The sequence below is a fragment of the Cottoperca gobio genome, chromosome 23 (assembly GCF_900634415.1).
Source record: "Cottoperca gobio chromosome 23, fCotGob3.1, whole genome shotgun sequence".
In the NCBI taxonomy this organism is placed as follows: domain Eukaryota; kingdom Metazoa; phylum Chordata; class Actinopteri; order Perciformes; family Bovichtidae; genus Cottoperca; species Cottoperca gobio.
In genome coordinates this window covers 11,013,199-11,039,065 of record NC_041377.1, presented here as the reverse complement: position 1 = coordinate 11,039,065, position 25,867 = coordinate 11,013,199, and the positions used below count along the sequence as shown (strand labels likewise).

The window sequence follows — 25,867 nt, the reverse complement described above, 5'->3', positions numbered from 1 at the left end:
TCAGTGTTGGATGCATAAAGGAAGAGCCAAGTGTGAATGAGAAGAGGGATCAATGTCTTTTGCCAGAACACAGCATACATGCGCACCCATCGTTAGCATATTAGCTTTGAAAGGGTATAAAATAAGGATAGCACACGGTGTGTCCCATGTCCACTAGGCTGGAATTGATTGGCTTCACTTCAAATGAATTAGCGTTTCAACTTCAAAGGGTAAAATCGATCTCTAGCCAAGCGAGAATGAAGAGAATCGTTATATTATAAATGTTATGCTTTAACTCACTCAGTGTGCCATTTCTATTACAGTAGACCACTGATCAGAATGTGATGATATACACAGTTAATAACCAGAACTACAGGATCTGCATGTCTAGGAGGCCGGTGCATCTTGTTTCCTGTCTGGTTAAATGTTATAAAAACTAAAAACTGCCTGCAGGCTCTGGAAGTTTGTCGGAAATGAACACCAGCAATTGACTGCAAAGTAAGCTCCTCTAATATAATATTACAACTGAAGTGGATACATGCACTATGTTGTAAATTAATCGCTTAATAATAGTCTGAGATTGGACTTGAAGATGAAGACGCAAGAAGACCATCGTGGGAGCGCATTGCACGACGACTTTGAATGAAACAAACAAAAAACAACTTTTGTCTGTGATTAAGATTCAATTGAGATCGTACCATTACAAAAGTACCCGTATGTCCTTGACCCACCTACCGGTAAGCTGTCTAGTGGAAAAATGCAGTTGATGAACTTTTGACCCGTGAAGCTGAAGCCGGGCCCCTGCGCTTCTTTCACAAAAGCTGTGTAATAATTCAGTGTCGAAGGCTGAGGCAGAGGGGTGAGCCCATGTCAGAGTTAACGTCATTACTCAAACTGTTAAGATAATCTCCCGAATCAGCAGTCAAGGTCAACGTCCTCGGTAACATCAAAGAAAGCCACATTTCATACACTTCACTCCCACGATACAACTGAACCTTCTCAACTCTCACCAGCGGCTGGTTATGATCTCAAAGATCTCTTGGTTTTAAGGGAAAAATGCAACATCCAACGAGATCTCTTTTATATGACAAACTCTCCAAAGCAGAATCTGTTTTTCCCCCTTCACACATTTTCAAGTGATTTATTTACTGGAGGAGGAGCGGCGGTCGGTTGGGTTCCATACCTTGTTGTAGTAATGGAGCTGGACGGAGTGCCACTGGCCGTCACTGACACCACCTGGGATGTAGGGAGACACTGTGGTCTTTGTCTCACCTGGAGGACGAGGGAAGAGAGGAGGGAAAAAGGAGTTGGGACAGTGATGAGGGAAGAAGGGATGTCGGGGAGAAGAGAGGAATTGAGTGAGGGAATAGGAGGAAATTAAATGAATTACTACTTCACTCAACATATTCCACATAAGTTACCTTTAAAGGCAAAAGCTGTGGCCTCGCTTGACACACACACACACACACACACACACACACACACACACACACAGCATAATCATAAATCAACTGGGAAAGCCGGTGTTAGTGTGTAGTATCAGGCTCTCAGTGGGAACATTGTACAGCACAATGGCAGCAGATTTACTGAGGGTTTACTCTGTTTGTCGAGGGCAGGAGCCGCCTGGGCAGGAATCCACTGCTCTGGAAATCAGTAAACAGTACGGCAACACTGACAAGTAATGTGTGAGGGTGTTTGTGTGAGGGTTAATAAGTGATGACTCAAGTTCCTGGCTGTGCACGTGAGAAATAGAAAGAGGGCGAAGTGTGTGTCGGTGATTGTATGTCCTACTTCGCTCATGTGTTTACTAGATATAGATAGAAAGTACTGCAAACACATCAAAGGCTTTCCTCCCACTTCTCTTATTAACCGTGAATCAAATTTCTAAGGGTTTAATTTGATGAGTCATGCATTAGACTTTTAGTCATGTTTCAGATTTGAAACGGGACTTTTGTTGGCTCGCAAACGGGCTTCACCCAACGTAATCATATTGAACTGAATTCCTCGCACCATGGGAAAGTACAGCAACTGTGAAAACAATCCAAACATGCAACAGTTACCAGTTAGAACAATTATTATGGGTGTGTGTTTGATTGAGTGGTGGAAAGTAACTAAGTACAATTTTGAGTACTTGAACTTTACTTGAGTACTTTTCTGCTACTTTATGCTTTTACTGAACCAAACTTCAGGAGCAAATATTGTACTTTTTACTCCATTAAATTTATGTGGTAACTTAAGTTACTAGTTACTTTGCACATATAGAATATATGAAATAATACAAAATGTACCTTTACCTTTATAATCCGCAACATTAAAGTGTATCTGAAATGTGCCATTCTGCATGATGAATACTTGCTTTTGATAATACTTTTGTACTTTTACTTTAGTTAAATGTTGAATGCATGACACAGTATTTCAAACTGTGGTATTGTTACTTTTACTTGAGTACTTTTTCCACCTCTGGTTTGATTGCACATGAACTGTATGTGTGCGAGTATGCATGTGTATTTGCATATGTATGTGTACATGCATGCTTTAAAAACTTGCATTGTTTGTGAAAAACGTGTAAATGATCAGCTGATCGTGGTCTTTGTGTGAGTGTGTGTGTGTGTGTGTGTGTGTGTGTGTGTGTGTGTGTGTGTGTGTGTGTGTGTGTGTGGTGTGTGTAAGTCGGTGTTTTTGCTCGTGTCTGTGCCATCATTAATCAGTCTGACAGCTCCCACTCTGAAGAAGCAGCTGCTTTCAAAACAATAAAACACACCCTTCTTTATTACCTTAACGCACAGAGACTCACATACACACACATTTGGATACATGCATGCACTAACACACACATGCACAAAAATACACACTCTTGTTAAAAGATGTGGATAAGAGTTATTTAGCCGACTCTTTGTCACTTCAGCCACTTCAGATAAAGCGCACTTACACCTGTGGTAATCTATGTAGCTGATATTAACAACTACTACTTTAAGTGGTGACCACACGCACATGCACACGCACACACACACACACACACACCCACACACACACAGGGTGCTAACCTCCAGAGAAGGTGAGCTGAATCTGCTCGCCAATGATCTCCAGAGCGATGAAGTCGTGTTTTTCATTGAATCTGCCGTTGTAGAGAAGCAGTGCGTTCCTCTCTCTGGTAGCAAACCTGCGGAGAAAGATGGGATTTTAAAAATATATATATACATATATATGCAAGAACAGCATGACAAAGAGTGTTAAAATCAACCCAAACATTGGAATACATTACCAAGTATCTTCCTAAAAAGTTTCTGTGTCTTAGATTGACAGAATAGCTTTACTTTTCGCCGTATAAAAGATTCATTTATCCAATTTTAAAGTCCAAAGTGAGATATAAACTCAAACGATGGATATTCAGATTTGCCCAGCACAAAGAGTTGAGTGGAGCTCATGTTTCCTGTCACATTTCTAAGCACCTTTCCAACTCAAACAGACCGGCACTGAGCGGTCGAAGGCCTTGCAGATAGCTCTATGATGAAAGGGCCGAGAAGCTCTTGAGGAAAAGTCACTTGGAAAGGAAAGGCAGGATGTGTGAAGCCGCTGTGCCGCAGTGAGGAAACATTTCCCCTGCCTGAGTGTATCCACGTGAGAGAGAGCGGGAGTAAGACCCGGTGAATACCTACTCATGAGTGTGCTCTACGACGGTGCAAAGTTCACGTAGCTGTTTGTGTGTGTGTGTGTGCTAGGAGAGTAAAGTGAGGGCAGAGGAGTCAGCCGGCAGATGCCAGTGAGGCAGACAGGACAGGAAGTCAGGACGGCTGTAGCCAAACACTGATAAGGGAAACTCATCACAAAGCTTTTCCTGTTTTCACCCCGCTGCAAACCTTTCTCACCGTCACCGTGTCGACAAACTTGTATCAAACTTATCTTAGCTATTACCGGCAACGGAAGGTTTCCCTCTTCATAATATTTATTGTGTGTCGCAAACTTGCTGAGCCAGGGTAATTGTGTGTGTGTGTGTGTGTGTGTGTGTGTGTGTGTGTGTGTATGTGTGTGTGTGTGTGTGTATGTGTGTGTGTGTGTGTGTGTGTGTGTGTGTGTGTGTGTGTGTGTGTGTGTGCATTGAGAGGAGGGAATAGGAACACAATGGAAAAGTGTGTACATGCCCCGGCACGCCCCAGTTGACACACTTTAGTTCACCTAACCCAAATTACAGTTTGCTACACACACACTGCACACACACAAGTATCACAGACATGTACTGCTGCTGCTGTGCTGTGAAAAGGTGTGTGGTGCAGCAAAGAAAACAAAAATATTATCCAAAAAGTTTAACAGGAAAGACTTGTACATTGTAAATGTAGTGTTGGCTAATAAAATCTGCCAGGGACAGTTATACTGGGAAACAGTTACCTTTATCTGGAACTAAATGTAATCCATTTAATTACATTTAATTGGAAGGATTTGATGGCACTTTGTATTAATTTGTAAATAACAAAAGAGGAAACTCACGTGAAGGAGACGGTGAAGTGGAACCTTTGGCGCAGGCCTCTGAACGTGATGAAGGACTGTCCAGGGAAGCTGCGGGTGGTCATCTCACAGTAGGGCTTCTCGAACTCCCCTTGTGGACACTGGCACATGAAACCACCTGCAAGCCGGTTGACACACTCGCCGCCGTTCTTACACACGCCGGGTTCACAGCGGCCGGATGATGCATTCAGCTCACAGTGCTCGCCTATGAGATGAAAGGTATAAACACATGTACTGAGGTGTGTTGCTTCATGAACTGAAATGTCATTTAGTGGTTTTACTTGACACCTTCACTGCTGCCTCGGTTTGAACAGGTGAAATATTCTGATATGAGGTGTGAATGATAAATGACCTGTCATCAATTTATTATCATAACTTTATCTTTTCTGTCGAGCATGATGTCACCGTTGACTGAAATACAGACGCATCATCTGTTTGGAATCCAGTTGTTTTAACAAGATGCTTTTGATTTCAAACTCACTTTTACAATGTTATGTTCTTAAGGCCTCTTTTGAAAAGCCTATCCCAACATTGGCAACAATGACAAAGCTGTTTATAGGCCTTTTCTGGGAAGTGCAGGTTTTTTAGCCACAATGTAATTTGGCCCTTATTTGGAGATAAGAGAGGGTTGGAGATAAAGAGGAGTCAGGAGCGTGGAAAGGGAGTGACGAGGGGAAAAACCTTGTTGAAGACGGGATGAAACATTCCTCCATTAAGTCAAATCTAAGGCTGAACTCATGCTGATGCTTTTAAAGAATAAAAAGATCAGGTGACCAGCTAAATCCTTCTTACATCACTCTAGCTTAGGTTTTATGAAGCTACAGAAATGCTAAACCTTTGTTTACTGTATGCCGTTTTGACACTCGGTCTTCACAGAATATGTTCTTGTACTCCCTCTTTTTAGAGAATACTGCAACGGGCAACGCGTTGAGCATTAACGCTCGTAGCTTGCGCTTCCATCCGTGGAGGCATGCGCCGCGGTGTCTAGTATAAACAAGTCTTACTGCCTGCAGCCAAAAGCCTGTTCTCTGGTGATGAACCTGGACTTGGCTCTGAACCTTTCTACATGTGGTTTCGCCTGGCTTCCTATCAGGAGTTGGTATAGACATCAAATCATCAGGAGATGATCATCAGTCCTTCACTAAATAACTTGAAGGCTTCATGTTGATTTTATAATATTCTATGATCTAATTCACTTAATTGCCGCAGTGGGTCTTGCCATGGGAAATTCCTCCTAAATGACCGTGTGGCTGGAGCTCAGTTTCCTGGCTCAGCTCATATAAATTCCTCCACTAATACACCAGCAGACCTCTATCTGACTGGAATATTATTATTTGTGATGGGTGCCTCTGTCCCATGCAGTGTTGTGTGTCAACCTGCTGTCCAGACAAGATCTCTCCACCCAGGACACACACAGACCCCCAACACCACAGCACTGGAACCAGCTAATGGCCCTTCTCTCCTCAGCATAATCCTTTTTTCCGAAGGGGAATTATTAGGATCTGTTTCCCTGTAATGTAGGAAACCCAAGGAGGACAGATCGGGCCCCCTTGTCATCAGTCACATAATGGCCCCTGATGGGCCCTGACTATCTGGACTTGAACTGTGACCTTCAAAGAGTGGGCACCGAAATGTAGGTAAGGAAAACATGATGGATGAGTGGAGAAGATGGAAATGGGGAGCAGGAGGAGAAGGCGAGGGAGGAGGAGGAGGAGGAGGCAGGTATAATCAGGTAATTCCATCAGATAAGATAGAGGAAGAGAAGGAGAGGAGAGGTGGAGTGTTGGGAAGAGAGAGGAGGGAGAGGAGGGATGACGGCTGTCAGAGGCTCTATTAGGCAGCAGAGACAGTCAGTCAGGTATCAGATGTACAAGGGGGAAGTATGGGAGGAAGATCACTGACATCAGGGAATATTTGGGAAAGTGATTTCAATGGGAATGATGAGAGCTATCGAGGCTCATCTACCATGTAAATGCTGTGCAGAGTGACTGTAAGTGCAAGCTTCCAGGCAGACTTCAGGGTGTGTTGTCCTTTCCTCTAAATCAGTACAAAAGCCTGGTTCTAGCTTAAAGGTGCCCCGAGGCGTGTGTTGTGTGTGTATCCTTGAATGCATTTCATTCCTCATAAAACATTTGCAATGTCAATGAGTGATAGTTTCAAACTACGCTTGCAGGCTTCTTCTTCTCCTGATCTGTCGAGTCTTGAACTTAACTGAGAATTTGTTTACTTGACAATAATAATTACTGACACCAAAAACATTGTGTTCTTTAAAAACAATGATGGAAGGAGAAGACTATGAAACAACAGGCATGGGTACTATTATTTTCAAGTAGCACACAATCAATTTGCATTATAGGGGGACACATTTCAAATTTTCGTAGTTACAGGAGAGAGAACATTAAGACTCTTCTAAGTTTTAAAACAAAAATGTTATGAACAATAATGTGGTTTTAGCCACATTATTGTTATCTGGTATGACCTGTATAGTCAGCATTCCTCTATACAGCAATACATCTACTATGTGTGAGTGTGTGTGTGTGTGTGTGTGTAGGTGGCTTTACCTACAGTATTACAAAGCCTGTTGCACTGGGGTCGACCTCGAGCTACAACAATAGGAGCTGAGAGCTTCTACAACCTGTCAGTGCAGTTTTGTACAACTCATTAAAGCTTTTGTGAGAAAGAATACGAGCCCTTGCACATACTTATAAAGTACTTCTGTGGTAGCTTCAATACACACAGGCTATTATATCTGTGTAACTTGCATTAAGCACAATATAGTTTAGTTAGGATGTTTTTTTTCCAATAATCAAAAATGCTTTCAAAATAATACAAATAAGGTATCAAAAGTAATAATTCCTTTTATGTGATAGTCTTCCCACCTATAGACTAACTGTGTCAAAAGGTTCTCAAAGATGACACCAACATCATAGATTATTAATGTTGTTGTTTACTATTTTAAAATGAAGGTCTTAAGCAAAAAATACATTTGGAATTACCAAGCAAAGCCTGGCAGAGTAGGTGCAATGGAAGGGTACAACCAGGATTGTTTTGACTTGATTCCCATGTAGACGACTTACCAGTGAAGTCTTCCAGGCACTCGCAGGTGTAACCTCCCTCTCTGCTGTGGCATCTCCCATTGTTCTCGCACGGCCCTGAGTAGCAGAGGTCGATCTCTGTCTCGCAGTAGTCCCCGGTGAAACCGAGTGGACAGCGGCAGCGCAGCCCGTTGATGGGGTGGATGGGCCGGAACAGAACCGTGTCGGAGGCGATGAAGGGAGGGGAGCTGTCGAACTTCAGCACCGACACACACTTCATGTAGTTCTCACAGGGCTCCCGCAGGCAGATGTTGTCATCAAATGGCAACACCTGGAGAGAAGATACAGTTCAGCCTTAAAATGCTAGTTCAGTTTTTGCAGAATTTAATATTTTGCCCTTGTGTGAATGTGTGCATTTGTGTGTCCGTATAGATATGTGTGTTACCTCCTGAGAGGATATCAGCCTGAGCAGAGTCCTGTTGAGGTAGATCTGCTCCTGCAGCTCCTCAGAAGGGAAGAACGTCCCTTTACCCGCGGCGCCTCCGGGCTGCAGCGCCGAAAAAGTTACATTGAGGATGGAGCCTTGCACGTCAGTGTCGTTTTGGATGTTGAACACGAACACGGCCTCCCGTTTGGTGGACAGCACAGCTGCCACGCCCTCAAGGAAGAGGCTGAGCAATGGAGAGAGGAAGCGCTCCTGGGACATGTTCTCCAGTCGCACCGTGATGCTGTTGGTCAACATGTCATCAGTGATGATGGTGACACGCAGCGTGCAGAGGGCCACGACACGGTGCAAACCGTCTGGAAGACAGAAAGAGCAGATATTTTAATGTTTCATTTTTACACTTTGTGGCACTAAGGGTAACAGAGCAACAGGTTGACAGAAAACAGCTTTAACATTTTTTTGGTTTAATATAAAGTTATCATTTAAATTGACAGCAGTGAACTGTAGTCTGATGCTGCAGTACGAAAGCAGAGTCAGGCAAAATGCTAAATGTGACGCGGACATGAGGCCCAGTGCGTCCTTAGACATGAGGCCCAGTGCGTCCTTAGACATGAGGCCCAGTGCGTCCTGTGCGTCCTTAGACATGAGGCCCAGTGCGTCCTTAGACATGAGGCCCAGTGCGTCCCAGTGCGTCCTTAGACATGAGGCCCAGTGCGTCCTTAGACATGAGGCCCAGTGCGTCCCAGTGCGTCCTTAGACATGAGGCCCAGTGCGTCCTTAGACATGAGGCCCAGTGCTGAGGCCCAGTGCGTCCTTAGACATGAGGCCGGGCTTCAGCAAGGTGAGCGCTGTTTCTGTGATATAGTGCATATCAACAAAGCAGAGGAAGGTCACCAAGACCCAAGAACAACACACACTTGACAGCCAAAGGTGTTTCCAAGGTTGCAAGTAAATCAAAAGAACCGTACATGAAAAAATCAACTGATTGTAGAAGTTAACACAAAAGTATTGATTTACTTCCTGTAATAGTGTGTATGTATTTCTTCCACATATTTCCCGACTAATATCACGTCACGTCTTCCACTCACGTTGTCTTTCTTCTCTGCCATCATCTTCCTGTATCTATCAAATGTGCAGGAACTACTTTTTACATTTTTATTAAATATCTTTTACTAGCTGTGGTCACAGTGGTCTAAATATCTTTACAGAAAGAGGGTATTTGTTGATATGAAAATAAAGAAATATAATTTTTTCCAACACATAGTTTGCAAAAGCAGCTCGTTTTGTTTGTGGGAGATTTTAATAGCTGTAGCTAGCTAGTTAGCGTTGGAGCCGTAAGTTTGTTGAAAACTCTGTCTCTTGATTACTTTTTTGTGTTTCCGGCTAAAAAATATAGAAAATAAGAAACCTGCAAAAGGGTCTTGAGCATAACATACTTACATACATACATAGCATTAACATATAATGCTAATTCATATAATATAATATTCATCAAATTCAGGGCTGTGAAATGATAGAAGAAAGAATCTGAAGCTAAAAGGTCCCAGGCTAAAAGTTAGCATCCCCACCAGTTGATGATCCATGTAAAAGAAACTAAAGAAGCAGCACTGTTTTAGTATCCCTTTCAAGCAGTTTTAAGAAGAAAGTCCTAAATACTTTTTATGCTAAAATAACATCTCAGGAGAACAACAGAGAAAGGAAGGAGCCACTGACCTCAGCCTAAAATACAGCATCATCTGGGACCTGTTATACCCTGAATGGGGCTTAATACTGTAAATATTTGTTATTCACATCTTCAATCTAATACTGGTTGGTCCCAATCCCATCTTGTCTGCCCTCTCTGCCCTGCAGTTTAACAGCTTGACTTGTGTACTTTGTAACACTTTTGCCGCTAGATTGAATTAAGTAGTTTCCAGTCGGTGTAGATTCGGTCTGATTTAAGCCCTGGCCGGGAGTAATTGGATAAGTCTAGGATTTCTGCCCCTGGGGAGGCTTGGGTCTGGTCTCATACCTACTTCTGGTACAACTGTAAGCTCTGGTGCCTATGGAGGGAAACAGAAGGCTATAGGCTGCAGAGGGCACAGGCTGAAATACAGCTGACAACAGGTGGTGAGGCCAGATGAAATTCGCAGGGGGATAATACTGTTGAAACGGGCGGGGCGATGGGTCGGATTGCACAGCTTTGCCGCACCATGGGCCCTGAGTTTGTCATGTGTGTGTCTCCAAGTGTGTGTGTCAGTTAAGGGGTGAAAGAGTCATGGTGAGGTTCGGCCACAGGTGCCCTGTCACTCTCAGACGTAGATGAGGTAATTCCTCAGGACTCTCCTCACACGAACACAGACGCACAGTCTATCAGAGCAGGGTGTGGACAGTCCGGCTCTTTAGGCCGGTCTCAAGCTAACTGCTAACATGAGAGTCAATAAGTTCAGTGAAGCCAGGCGTGTTTGTAGTGGACATAAATCACGGTGCATGGGTGGCAACAGAGTGACAAAAGTGCACAAATACAAATGCAGACACGCATTAACAAGTCACTCTGCAGGACAGTGACATTAAGCAGCAGCTGTGGTGTATTGGGCTGCTGGAATGGAGCCGCTCATTCAACACAGTGCTGAGTATCTGTTTGCTAGCATGTGTGTTTATTTCTCTGCAGCGCTCCACACCTGTCTCTCCCTGTAAGTCGGGGAAAACACTGTTATCCCACTTGCTTCCAGAGATCCATCAGCTGACACTTTACACACACACACACACACACACACACACACACACACACACACACACACACACACACACACACACGGATACACACATCCTGCAGGGACTAGCAGAGAAATGCATGACAGGATCCTGTATGCGATAATTTAGGGAATACAATTTTACTTTGGCGGCTCATGCTGTTCTTTTGTTTCGTCTCTGGGTTTTTCTTACAAAAAGACACACACACACACACACACACACACACACACACACACACACTCAGTCAAAAACATTACACCAGTTGTACAAAGTCACGTCAAATGAGTCTGTAGCAAAGTTACCACACACGCTCACCCATTCATTCACATTCATTCATTCACATTTCACACACAAACAAACAAACTCCACACTGACAGCAACGCTCATTGTTAGGCTTTACACGATGAGTGACACAAGTCTTCATTCTACACACAAGCCGAGCTATTTCATGACTAAGTAAACTATATCAGATTAGCACTCCGATACAGTCAGCGCTATTAGCCTGTCAGAGTGGGGAAAGAAGAAGATGGTGGTGGTTGGATAAAGGAGAGTAATAACACTTATCATGCTGCAGGAGCACAACCAGTGCTGGATCCAAAAATGATGGGCCATGGGCGAAAATATCATAGAATCATGGAAAAGATGTGAAGCAGAATTTATGAGGCATAAAAAGACGAGGGCGGTGCTGAGAAATTCCGCATGAGATTGCCTTGGCTGTGCAATCATGCGGCACCAATTATAACCTAAGTAGTGTCAATTTTTAAATACTGCAGAAGAACACAATATCTTGTCTTAACTTTGTATTCAAATTACTTCCTGACTAAATGGTTTATATTTTAGTCTTGGGACACTTTCAGAAGATAGTTGTTTGTTTCCATTCTCTTTTGGGGCATCCCAACCCACACTATTTATAGAGCCCACCAGCTGCTAGCATCACACACACATGAAGAGGATGGGCTGAACCAGGGAAAGGGTGTGCCACGGACAGACGCCACGGAAAACAACATACAGGCACCCACCAGCAGACATGCACAGACAGGATTTACTACTACTGAGTGTTTTAATAGATGACCCTCAAGCATCAAAGCTGCTGCATAATCTAAACACTTTTGAGGTGTCATGGGTAAATTGTTTATTAACTATACAAATCCCCTTATCTCTCTTAGCATATTTACAAGCCTCCACATACTGGATAGCCCTTGTAAAGATCCCAATGTGTTTACAGCTCATTAAGATTTGGTTATCACACTTTTACAGCACTGATAAATATGAATCCAATTATAAATATATCAGTTGATGTACTAGTTTGTATTAAGTGAGGTGTAGGTGGATTAATTATTGACATATCAGCAGGCCACACATTGTAGGCGGTGAATCCAGAGAGGTGATAAGAGCTGTTAATGACCTGTGAAGCAATGACACGCTTGTGTTTGCGTATGAGGACAAATGACCACACACTCGTGCACAAACACAAAGCAAATACATGTGTCAATCACCTGTCAGTGTGCACACTGAGGTCTGTCTGTGGTTCCTGCTCGTCGTAACCACGCTCGTTGACACACACTCTGTCCAGCTGTCACTGAGGAACAACCACACACAGCTCCCAACGGCACAAACACACACTCAGTATAATAATGTACGTTTATTTAAGATTCTTTACTTAAGGGATATTCAAAAATCCTTTGAAAGTCAGCTAATCTTCAAATTAATAGTTCTTCCTAGTTCCTTCTTAAATAAGGCATTTGAAATATCAAACTTATTGCTACAGCTGCAACGATTAGCCGACTAATCGATTATTCAAACGACTATTATGGCAGAAAATGCCTGTCAAATGTAGAAATGTCCTGCTAGTCTCTGTTATATATGATGTTAAAGTGAATATCTTTGGGTTTTGGACATGACCTTGAACTGTGACGGACATTTTTCACTATTTTCTGACATTTTATAGACCAAAGAATTAATCATTAGTTGCGGCCCTACATATTACATGTCCTCATCTTAAAAATAACACTATTGAGGATGCAATAATTCAAAATACAACGGTCACACTTTGTATTTGAGTGGGTTTTACTTTTTGGTATTTGTTTTTGGCTTGCAGATGCATGTTCGACAGAGACAACGCTGGTGGCCCAACTGCAGTGTGTAAAATCCACAGTGCGTCAGTTAGTGAGCGACGGTCAGTAAAACAGCAGAAAACCAACAAGACGTTTGTAGCTGTGACAGGTTTCAGCGAGGTGACGCCTTCACCTCTTTACCACGAGATCCCTGCCCTCCTAAAATCCAGGCGACACATTCCTCTCTGATAGGCCAATGTTTTCATTTCATTCATCTAGATTTTCAGTCTTTTCTTGTTCTTGCTAGTTATTTCCATCCTGCTGACATTTATCGTGACATGAATAGTAATTGAGAGCGTAAAATGTTACAAGCTGAAGGGAGGCCCGCCATTATAAAAGGCAGGAAGCAAATACGACAAGGTTTTGTAAAAAAAAAAAGATCTCGGCCATTTTTTCACCCCGCAACACTTTTTTACTGCACAGTTAAAGTTTTACAGCCGAGCAGCCAATGAAAGCTGTTGTCAGGTACTTTCAGCTTTCTCTCTCTCTCTCTCTCTCTCTCTCTTTCTGACTCACTCTCTCTACAAGAAAGGGTTTCAAATATTTGAATCAAAACAAAGCCTGTAACCAATCGCTGGGCAGAAACTCAACTGTCAGCTCCACCTTTTTGGACACACCTGAACACCACCAGCCTATCAGGAAGGGTAAACAAACACCAAGCTTGACTTTAAAGGTGATCAAACACACACACACACACACACACACACACACACACACACTCTTTGAACAGCAGAATGTGGCAGCATTTCTCCTTTCTTCTGTTTCTAATAAAACATTGCGGCGATAGGAAACACTTCCCATAACAATAACTTTGCTTTCTGCTTGTCCTCTCATCTAAACTCTCTTTGTGTGTTCTTGCTCCATTAAAACATTTGACTTTTCCCTCAAAGGAAGCGTTGCCCTCAATAGTAATTCCAACTGTTCTGTTCAGAGGCCAACAAGTTGTCAAGTCTCTCTCTCTCTCTCTTTCTCTCTCTCTCTCTCTCTCTCACTCTCTCTCTCTCTGATGGCAACCAGCGCCGACATCAGATCACATATCAGCAGCCAGCAGACACGCTGACAGACATCCTGTATGCTGGAAGCAGAGGGGAATCACCGTGCAGAAATCACACTCAATCATCACTCAATCAAAAGACGTAAAGCCGGATCAACAGAAATAAAAGATCAACAGAAAAATTATATTAAAAAAACAAAAAAGAGGTTAGTGAGAGCAGGAAACGTCTCAGCGCTTTTACATCCACAAACTATTACACACATAATTGATCCAGCGTCGGTTAGCTTAGCATAAAGACTGGAAAAAGGGGGAAACAGCTAGTTTGGCACCTGCTTCCAGTCTTCCAGCTACCTGGCTGTAGCTTCATATCTAGCGGACAGATATAAGAGCGGGATTAAATTTTCCTTTAAACAATTGCAGTTCCAAATCAAAAGTTGGATTCTGCCCAAAACTGCGCAGGAGGAGTGAAGAAGCTGTGAGTTATAATAGCATTCAGTATAACCCTGGTTCACATATTCCCATCATAAAGAATGTGTTTTAATTATTTAGCTTGTTTAGCTTTTCACCATGAAGGAGTGGTGATTTCAAATGCAAACAAAGGCTAACTGAAGGTAGATGATTAACCACAGGAATGCCAGAGGCAGCAGGTTAACACAAGACTAGAGAAAGACAATGATTTATGGGTTCTCAGAAATAAATCTATAGGACCAGACTCCTGCTGTATTTGTATTTCATGGCATATAAAAACAAGATAAAAACCAAAGAGATAAAACTCTTGCAATCTGACAGGATGGAGATCAAAACTTTAGATTGTAGCACGAGTACAATCACAGCCGAGAACACCTTAATGTCACTTTAACCGCAGCTTTACAGAAGAATTGACAGAGTCGCGATTCTACTCTCCAACCCTCTTGTCAGCTTACACTCAACACTGGAGAGCTTCTATCTGCCGGCACTGCTGAGTGTGTGAGTACATGCGCTCGTATCTAGAAGCACTCAGCGAAAGACCCTCTCACCTCCTTCACAAGCAGTTGGCTGTATTTTTTCCTCAGGTATGTCCGCCTGATTAAAGCTCTGAGGACAGAGGGGGCTCAGCTTTGAAAACTCACACAGACACATTGAGATAAACTTGACGGACATGCTGGGCCGTCAGATAGGGAGGGAAAGGGAGGGAAACTATGGACGAGAGGAAGGGGGAGGAAGAAATACTGTATCTTATTTAGTATGCAGTGTGAGTAAAATGGGGCAATGAAAACAGCAATAAAGAACTGGAGGAAGACAGAAGGAGGGTTACGTGCATGTGTGTGTGTGTGTGTGTGTGTGTGTGTGTGTGTGTGTGTGTGTGTGTGTGTGTCTTTGACTTCCGTCTTGTAATGCAGGATGCTGATTAACTGTTGTGTCAGCGTTGCAAATTGTGTGTGCATGTGTGACCATACATACGTCAAGCCTACACACACACACACACACACACACACACACACACACACACATACACACAGCTGTTACAGTCTAATTTCCCCGCAACACCTGCAGCTCATCAGGGGGCCAAAGACCTCCCCTCTTTTCCTCATTTTCTTCTCCTTTTCTACTCTTCATCCTTCACTCAGGGACCACCTTAGTGGGATTAGCTCTCGCTCTCTCATTCTCTCTTCAAGCCTTCACAGAGGAAGAAATGGCAGCAGGCACACAAAAGACTCCTTTCACCCCAGGAGTGAGTAGTGGACATGGGTAGGGAGTGTGGGTGAGGTCTGGGTGTTGGGTGGGTGGATGTCTGTGCCGGAGTTGTCAGAAGGATAACATCCCGGAGAACAGGTGGGATTACACGCAGAGGATTGAGCCAATCAAGCAGCCCTGAGAACAGCTGGTGAGGCTTAATCCAACTGGAACCGGAGGCTGAAGCCTTTGGGTCACACAAATTCCACATAAACATTTGTGTTTCCTTCCAATTACTATACATTTGCTTGAGGGGAAGACAAGCAATGCTTTGCGATTCTATTAAATAGAAGATTTCTCTCAGACACCTCTAAGAACCTTTTCTATACTTGGTTAGATGAAAACAAGACGCATCAAATGTCTTCGTTTCTAAATTAATCAGAAATTACTTTCTGAATGAGTTTGAGATGAGAAATAAATCATGAAAATACCAAAACATGTTTCTTTTTATATTGTGTGGGAGAGTCAGGAGGTTGTGAATCATGTTATCAAATAAACCATAGTTTGTAGACTGGACTCGGACTCTGCCATCGGCCATGTTCACACAGACATCTGCAAAAAAGTTAAACCTGGCTCAACTTAGGCCACGTCCTCCTGTAAGGTGCTGCGTTAGACATACAATACTTTGTCTGCATCAGCTACGTAGAGAAAGTGAATGTTAGCAGCACAGAAGCAGCAGTGACAGTCATATGTAAGTGTCAAAATGGATCCATTCGGATAAAAAAAGACTTGGAATCGCAGTTAAAGAAAGCCAGTAGTGATATTGACAGCTGTATTGTTCCATCATACATTAGATGGTTGAAACACATCTGGTGTAGGCCGGACGTTAGAAACCTCTCACACAATGTGAAACCTTTGGCTTGGCACACGAGGGAGTTCAGAAGCCTACGCCGCTGTATCAACTTCTCCTCCACCTTCACCTTTAAGCAGAATGGACTTTCACAAGCTCTCCACAAGTGCCCTTAGCGACTGTACTTAAGCGGAGCACTCAGGGGCATCGAGTGCCAAGCCAAGAACCGACCCAGCTAGAATATCTATGTCCCATTTAGGATCCTTGGGACAGAGGGGGGAAAGAATAGCAGCACTGTTCCTGCCCAGACAATACCAAACGAGCCCGGATGAGTTGGCCAGACAATGCAAAATGAGCCCAAGTGAACGCCTGGTTTGTTTCCGTGCCTGAGGGTTGACTGGTATTAGTGCACTTGTTAGCTCACTGCATGTTAGATTTATGCCAAAGAAGGTAATTAATGACGGAGATACTAGAGAGACCTTGATCAAGCAAAGAGCAGAGGTGGATATGAGATTGAAAGCAGAGACGGAGGCATCAGGCTTGTTGTGACAAAGCTTCTGATGATAGAATCAGCAGCTGGCAGTGAAAATCACATCCGGCTGTTAACAAGTTTGAAAAGATGCCCTCGGGACTGAGAAAAGTAGAAATGGGAAGAAAAAGTGAGAGGGGAACATTGTGGGAAACTGGATTAAGCCGTCCGACTTTCCTAAATCAATGAGAAGTACATTCTTTGTGCACTAAATCCGGCGGGTGTCATGCGATGCTTGCATGGCTCACACAAACTCAATTATGAAATTTCAGAGCATAACACCATGTGTGCTGCACAACACCCAGCCCGGAGAACACAGAGACCTAACATCGCACTACCAAGCACCATTAGCTCTTTAAATGTGCAGGCGATCAAAGGCAGTATCAAATCCCTCTTGTTGCAGCACTTCATTTCATAATTGATTTTAAAACACTGTTAAATCCACTTAGCTGCTCCACTCAGTCTTTCAGCTGCGTCAGCCGTCCCTCTCCCTCCCCATGCCTCACTCCTGAGCCGGCTAATCAAGTTAAAGCCCTCCACTTCTTCTAATTAAAGGTTCAAAAGGTTACAGCTTCCAGGTGTCGTCTGGCTCAGTTTTCACCGGATGATGTGGTGGCAAAAAAAAAAGATAAAGAAAACATCTGGCCTATAGGCGAAGATGGGGGGGCGAAGCTCTTCCCAACACGGTCTCAAGGTAACGAGACAGAAAGATTATCCAGGAGCTACTTTTCGGTCTTGGTCTGACAGCTGAGAGACAGTTTAATTGAAGACTTGTATTGCAAAATGCAATTTAACCGTCACTCTTAATTAATCATTTAGTATCTCTCAAGGATCCCGTGATCTTGTTTTCCTCAAAAGACCTTTAACCGATATCACAAATTGTTTCGAGTGCAATCTGTAATTTAATAACTGTAGGTTAATGTCAAAATTTGTATCTTAAATTGGAAAGAAGGACAGGTTAAGTGGAGGAAAGAATGCGCTTGAGTACAAGTCCAAACATGTAGTCATCACCTCCAGCAGCCAGCCATTAGCCTTTGACATCATGTACAATCCAGAAAGAGCATCATTACAACCCGTCAGATCCGAGAAAAGAAGCAAACTATAGTATTCGATGCTTTTGTCCATTTTGTTAGATTAATTTATCGGTTTGTTAAATTGAAAGCTGTCAATCAAACCGAGAACGTCTGGAAACAAAGTGCCTGCGGTGTGAAAGCAAAGCAGACGAACCACAAGATAGTAGAGATGTGATTATAACAAGAATTCAAAAGACGCTTGAATAGGAACATTCTTGTGCATGGGAACTTTCCAAGGAAGGGATTAGAAATCTATTCAATCGTTTTAATTAAAAAAACAAAAAAAGGATTGTGGTGATTTAAAAACGACGTCTCACCAAAAACAATCAAATCTAAAAATCCATGAAAGAAAAATGCAAAATAATTTTATGTTATTTTGTCAGTTTCTTAAAAGGTGAGTGAAGCTCAACAGTCACACGACACAGTATAAGGGTCTTATTGCCATATGAGGTCATGTGACACACATCGAGACACATTAGGTCAGGGGTGTCAAACACGAGGCCCAGGGGCCTAACCCGGCCCGTCAGAGGATCCAGTCCGGCCCGAGGGAGGACTTACAAAGTGTAAAAATGAGTTTGATCATAAAGTAAAATACTGTTCCAGATCCCTGTGACTAAATGTGTTGTGTCTTTGTAGATACACTGTGATCTGTAAGTTGTGATGCACATGTGTAAATGATAAATGAGGCATAATATTGTTAAAATGGCACCTTTTTTTTTCTTAAGAAGTTTCAGGTTGTTCATAATGTTTTGTAAAAAGATACTTCATTAAATGTGAACATATTCAGAATGTACTTGTTTCTTGCACTAAGACGAAGGGAACAATTTGGAGTTATTTACAGGTTATTATGCTGTGATGTTACTGGTCCGGCCCACTTGAGAGCAAATTGTTCTGCATGTGGCCCCTGAACTAAATTGAGGTGCACCTAATGTGTCTAATATTCATATATAGGATTTTTAGATGTTTTTTAGATGCACATGCCCACAAACACCTACATACACATGTACACGTTTTGTAGGATAGCTTGTGTGTACTAGTGTGTCACCATGGTGTTCAGCGTGTGTGGTCGGCTGATTAGAATTAGCACTATAAGATCTTCTCAAAGTCCTTATTCAAGAGATCACAAAAAGGTGAAGAGTCAAACAGGCCATTCTCTGTTTGGGAGAGAATCACTCAACTATAACCAGGAATGCTCACACTCTCTCTCTCACACACACACACACACACACACACACACACACACACACACACACACACACACACACACACACACACAAATGTAGAAATCATACACTCACAGCCATATTTACATGCACATATACGAACACACTGCTCCTCCCCTCACTCTCTCCAGCATTGATAAGCCAACAGTGGACAAACAGTTGGTTTGGTGGGGGCACACTGATCAAAAGCCTCCTCACAGATCGGCTGCACCGCTCTCTTAAGAGCTACCCAGCCATGAATGGCCTAATAGGACCCGAGTATCCATTACACCGACACCAGATCCTGTCTTTCTCTCTGCCGCTGTCGTTAGCGTCTCTCTCCCCTCGCTCATCCTGGCTCTCGCTCACACGTATCTATTTATTTTAATTAATACTATGACAGATGCTTTATTGGTGTATAAAATATTACAAATTTAACTTCCAAATCACTTTACAAAAGCAACAAATCTACTTGGAATACATATAAATACAAAAGTCAATAATAAAATAACATTTTGAACTCTTTTTGGTAGTTCCTGATGTTATTTTATTTCCCCGTCTCGTTCCAACTCTCTGCTCCCCTCCGTCTCTTCCCCCCTGAGGAGGTGTCGGGTTACACTTATTGTTGGTGCTGGTTACTGATAAATAGGGTGCCTAGTTACCAACCAGCGCACGATTGGCTCTTTTCAACAAAGCCGGGCGAAGAAAAAAAAAAGAGAGAGAGAGAGAAGAGGAGGGGTGGGGTGGTGTGGGGGGGTCGCCCTGGGAAACCATGAGACTTGTGTCAGTTTAAATAGAGAGTCGGGCAAATCTCCAAGACGTTTGTGTGTGTGTGTTCAAGTGTGTGGATGTATGCGTGCACAGGGACTTTTACTGAGGACAACACTCGGGAGACACTGACCCCACCGACACCCCTGAATACCCCACCGACACCTGCTGAATACCCGCTGAATACCCCCATCTTGCCTCCACCCCTGCTGGCATTTAAGTGGCACTCTGCCAAACTCCACCTCCTTACAGAGGTGTGGGCTCCCCGGGTTGCTGCCTAATACTGACAAAATACAAATAATCTTCAAAATGCATGCAAGTCTCAATTTATTATCATTTAAAACAAGGACAAGCAGCAAATCATTTAACAAATGATGTATTTTAAAAGATAGTTACATTACATTACATTACATTGTTCATAATAAATTAAGAAAATGTAATAATTGTACCGTAATGAAGCCATGAAGACCATATGTCATGATATTATACCCAAAATTGCACAAAATATAAATTCTAAAGTCTCGCTAAGTATTAATAAATATAACAATAATTAATATAATTATAGGTTGAAGTAATAGAATAAAGATCTTAGTTGGATTGTGGTTATGACTCTACCTTAATAAGTTATTAGTTTAATTGAAGCAATAAGGTAATTAAGGTATTCATATGAAAGTCAACCTTATGACATTGCATTGGTAACAAGTGACAATTATTACTTACACCAAGGAGGTTGTGCTTTTGGTTTATCATGAATCAAATAAAGAATAGAGTGACTTATAATTGTTACTTTTCATTCCTAATTAGCCACGCTTAAACTCCCCAACTACCTCACCCCATGTTCTCCTGTCGAGTACTCGAGGCCTGGAGGCTCTTAAGACCTGCTGTCAACTTCAGGAAGTCTAGAGAAACCCTATAAATTGTTAATGTATTAGCCGGAACTCTCTGGCTGTCAGAAGACGAGTGAAAGCTAACAATTATCAGAAGACGCTTGTAAACTGTCTTCAAAGATTGAACGTTATGCTGGTCTTTAAAGTTACAACCCTTAAGATCTTCATTAATTAAATCCTGTTTTCAATTTTAAAAATTGCATTTTGAGCAATACTCATTAAATAGATCTCCCTCTCTATGTAGTAGTTATCATTGTTAGTGGCGGGGTCCGCCGTTCCCCGCACTTTATTCAGATTGCCTTATATATATGTATATATTCCAGCGTTACTGCTCTACTCTTTAAACTTAACACAAACATAAATATATGCGTCATTAGCGTTGTGTTTCTTGGGAAGCTGAGATTGCGCTCCAAATGTTTGGCTAATTGCCCTGACTGACACATAGTATAAACACATGTAGAATATCAGCTGTTCAGGCGCTGTGGGACAGCCGGTCACCCAGCCAAACATTTGCTCAATCAATGAGTCATTCATTCATTAAATCCGGCAGCCAGTCAAGCAGTCAGATTCACTGATTCATTCAAGCGTTCAGTCCACCATCGGTTATTCAGCAACCAACCCAGCCAGCAGATTGAAACTGTTGATACAGACGCAGATGGTTGGATTCAGCGAGGCCCACCTGGAGCTGCTGGCTGCCAGCTGACCTCTTGATGTTTCTATCCTCTCTTGGCCCGGTGCTGTCACAGACTCAGCCTGGACCAGCCACAACTCAAATACCTTACCCTCTCTCTTTCTTTATTTGGGTTACAATAAAGCTCAGGTGCATTTCACAAAGACTGTTTGTGTGCCACATGTGTTTTTTTGTGTCTGGGTTTTATGGGCCCTTTCTTGGTTTTACTGGTCGAGAGCCTTCATCATGGTAATCCCAAGGGAACTCAGTAATTCCCTAAAGTCCGTGTGCTTTTACGAGGGGAAAATGAAGACAGAAACCTAACGCAAAAGTGAAAGAAGGCGTAGGAATCTTTGCTTTCATGCAAAGTACATACCGGTCAATGCATCTGCTATAAAAAGAACCGCTGTTTGAATAGAGCCTTTAACATCCCATTTACGAGACTATTCTCTTTGGTAAGGAGATGTGGCCACGATGGGGGTTGTCGAGGTGGAGGACTAGTGAGGAGAGCGGTGGTGTAACAAAGCGGTACGGTTGAGCGGAGGGGAATAATTCCTTCTCACCGGGAGATTCTTTGAAGTCAGAAAAAGAGGGAATGTGAGGGTAAAAAAGGGGCGATGCCCCCCACCTTTTTCCTCCATCCTCTCCCCTTCCTTCCTTTCTTCCCTCCTCCTTATTTCACCTCATTTTACTCCTTCCTCTCAAGATTCATCTATGTCCTTTGGCTTCAGCTCTTATCACAGCCAGAACTTCCCTCACCCTATATCTCCCTCCTCCTTCTCATCTGTTTACTTGTTTCCTTCTCTCCCCCTCCCCTCTTCTTCTCCTCCTGAGGGTCAGTTAAATGTCAATGTATTGTGCTCGGTGACACGGCTGACAAGAATGGTGTGTGATAATGAGTCAGCTTCAGGAAAGAAAAGGAAGAAGGCAGTGAGACGTATCAGTTTCTGTCAACTAACCACTTTCTTTTGAGAGAAAGAATCTCTCTGAATTTACATTTCTACATCAGGTAATGAAGCTTCCTTAAAGTAAACTAGAGAGCAAAGTCACACGAGGCTACATGGAGGTGAGCCTCTTTCCTCCAAACGATATTTGTTAACCTCGTCCTAAACATAACCTCTTTTGCCCATGTTGGTTTGAATGTTCATTCATTATCCAGGGCTCGTGTGTGAACCTATATTCCTCAGCACTGCTCTGCAGAAACTCTAGTAATGGACGATCCCGATTCAGATTCAGGAAAACGTTACCGTCCGTTACAATGCGACAGGAATTTGTCACTACATGACCACATAGATTTAGCGCGGGTGGTCCCGCTAGTTCTCACCAACGATGACAAATTGTCAGCATTCCTAACTGAACTTAAAGTAACACACAGTCAGCTAAATATAGCAGCTTCTTATTATAAGGGAGGCAGCGGGACGCGAGGTCAGATTCTATGTTTCTTTTCTTCCTCCTACTCAATCAACTTTATATTAACACACACCTAGCTATCAGTCTCCTTACTACAGTATCTGTGTGCAGGTTTTATCCATTTTTAAGCCTAAAACGACACAAGACCACATCTTGACAAAGTTTTCATCAAAATGACGGATTACACAAACTGCTTTGTGGGAGAAAACATTATTCTTGTCACCTTAAATTACTTCTCCTTTGTGATCCTGCTACTCCCTTTCCTGTCCCATACGTGGGGATTTATCAGGGCGGGGAAACAATAAATTATGACTTCAGCTCAACCTGCAGGTACACGCCCGAACATCACACGGCTATTAAGTCGACCCTCAAAGAGACGCATTTTAATGGTCCCACAAATTACTGCTTCAGCAATTCACGTCAATCTCAAATCCAGAATATTTTCAGCTCTTCAGAAAAAGGTAAAGGTTATTAAAGTTTTGGGGTTGTGTTGTGACATGTTTTGATGCTTCCGAGAAGAGTGTGAACAAGAGGAGGAGCAGAGTCACTACATATCAGTCTTATTATATATAATAAGACTAAAGACCTGAAGCTCCACTGGCTCTGCGCTCGTGTGTTATAAATAAGAAGCTGATGTAAAGACTGAGGATATAAAGACTCCCCTGACACAATGCCACAGGTATGCCAGTGTGTGACGCCTGCCCACGGCGGCTGTCATCGCTTTACTAATAACAGGACATCTCCACTTTATCAGCCCCCACTGACTGTGACTACAGAGGGCAGGTATGGATGGATGGATTACAAGGCGGACTGTTTATACACGTACAAGTGAATGTGTGTGTGGCAAAGGATGATCATCCTCGCTGTAAACCAAGTCCTCCTGAGGCCAAAACAGAACACCTAACCACAGCTCTCCTCTCTCACTTTATAGATGCTCTCTTACAAGACTGACAGGCATGACTCATGCCAGTGTCCTCAGCACCTACAGTGTGCAGTGTTCATACACACACACAGATGCTCCTGGTGTGTGTTTGTTTGTGTGTAGAGTCAATGTCAAAGATAAATTAATTGTAACAGCCAATCAGATCAACTAAAGTCCCTTCAGTATGTGAAGTATTTAGTAAGTTCAGGCTCTTTTACTGGTTTAGATGAGACGATTGATACAAGTCTCACATCTGTTTGTTAATACAAAGCTACAGGCAGGAGCTCATGAGCTTAACCTTCAGTAGCATGATGTCTGGAAGCAGGAAGTTTTCCACTTTGGTCTTTGTACAGCAGCTGTTCCCCTCTGTTTCTAGTCTTTAAGCTAAGCTAACCTGCTGTAACTGCATGTTTGGTGTCCAGACATAAGAGTGGCATCATCCAAATGTTTCATTTTTCTAAAGTACAATACAAAACTGTAGAAATTCTTCTTTGCATTTAACCAATCCTAACTACGAGCAGCAGTGGGCAGCTATTCTGCAGCACTTAAAGAATGTTTACATGTATATGTGTGTGTCTAGTGATGAATGTGTTCCAGAGCAGCAGTATGCCAGGCATGGAGAGCCAGCTGTCGGTCTCGGACCCTCGGTAAGTTAAATTGAGCTTGGAGAGCTTCTCTTGGGCTCCATGGTATCACAGCTTTACCCCCCTCCAAGTCCACTACCCACATGTGGGATCAGATGTGTGGCTAAAGACTCAAAACACCAACAAACCAGGCCTAATGCAGAGTACAATACACCAAGAACTGTGTAAAGGAACATCTAAAAGCTAAAACAGAGGTTTCAAATTAGATTTTTGTCACAAATGACTTTTGTCCTAAAGAAAGGTGCTTAAAAGTAGGCACACTCTGACCCCTGGAATAAAAGTTCCCCACTGAACCTCTTGAGTCCATATTGAAATGCATCGTCCTTTGAGCCCATTATAACCTGTGTGACCCTTGACACGTTGAGACAATCACCTCACGCATACAACACAACGCTGCTGGCTGGGGTGAGGGCTGGCTGGGGAAAGGCCATCAGCATTTGAAGACACACACACACACACACACACACACACACACACACACACACACACACACACACACACACACACACACACACACACTTTTGACACGTTAAAAGCTAAGCCTGTGATTCTCGTGTTAAAGCAGCTCATGGGGGCACTGTATTCTAATATGGAGGGAGACAGAGAAAGAGCTGGGTTGTGTACGTGAAGATAAAATGCAAATGAAGTCCTGACTCTTCACCGTCAGCTTTGTGAACTTTTGTTTGTCTGAACTCTGGGCGTCGTCACCGCAGACTGAAATGTGAATTCTCTCCCCGCTTAGGTTTCTCTGCCTGTATCTGTTATTAAGGGATCCATGGACATGCACTTCTTCATTCTGAGACACAAGTGGTCTTTACCTACAATAAACAAATCAGCTTTAGGGAATATCACAGACACCCATATAAATAATATCCACGTCTTATTCCAAGTCTAAAAGGAGCTTCTGTCTCATTTCCATGTTTACCAAGAAAGACGAACATTATCTGCGACACACAGAAGGGAAGACAGAGTGACAGTCCAGATGACCCTGCAATAAGTGGAGGTTTACTCACATAAGACAATTGAGCCCTCAGCTGCTGAAGTCTAAGCCTTTTACTTTGTCTGTGAGTGACCTGGAGGCCAACGGTGAAGTGAGCATAATCAGAGGTCATGACCCCTGAACCTGCACTGCCTCATCAGGTCATTCTTCGGCCTGACAGAAAGCAGATGTTAAACAGAAGCCTGATGATCAACTAAATGTTTGATTTGAACCCACTATTGTGTTTGGGGCTGTGTCTCAGGAGGTAGAGTGGTCGTCCACCGGTTGGAAAGTTGGCTGTTCAATCCCCAGCCCCTGCAGTCAGCATGTTGAAGTGTCTTTGGGCAAGATACTAAACCCCAAATTGCTCCCGATGGCCAATGGTGTGTGTGAATGTGCACTTTTTGTTGGTATGGTAGCCTCTGACTCTGTATGAATGTGTGTGAATGGGTGAATGACATGTGTTGTAAAGTGCTTTGA

General features: G+C 43.0%; 1 protein-coding gene across 1 annotated transcript in view; it reads right to left on the bottom strand.

Moving 5' to 3' along the window:
* celsr1a (cadherin EGF LAG seven-pass G-type receptor 1a) overlaps window positions 1-25,867 on the bottom strand; it is a 74,647-nt gene that overhangs the window by 35,200 nt on the left and 13,580 nt on the right. Inside the window, 5 exon segments of the mRNA XM_029462155.1 lie at window positions 1,163-1,251; window positions 3,024-3,139; window positions 4,462-4,684; window positions 7,557-7,845; window positions 7,960-8,315. Coding sequence (XP_029318015.1) covers window positions 1,163-1,251; window positions 3,024-3,139; window positions 4,462-4,684; window positions 7,557-7,845; window positions 7,960-8,315 — 1,073 coding nt within the window.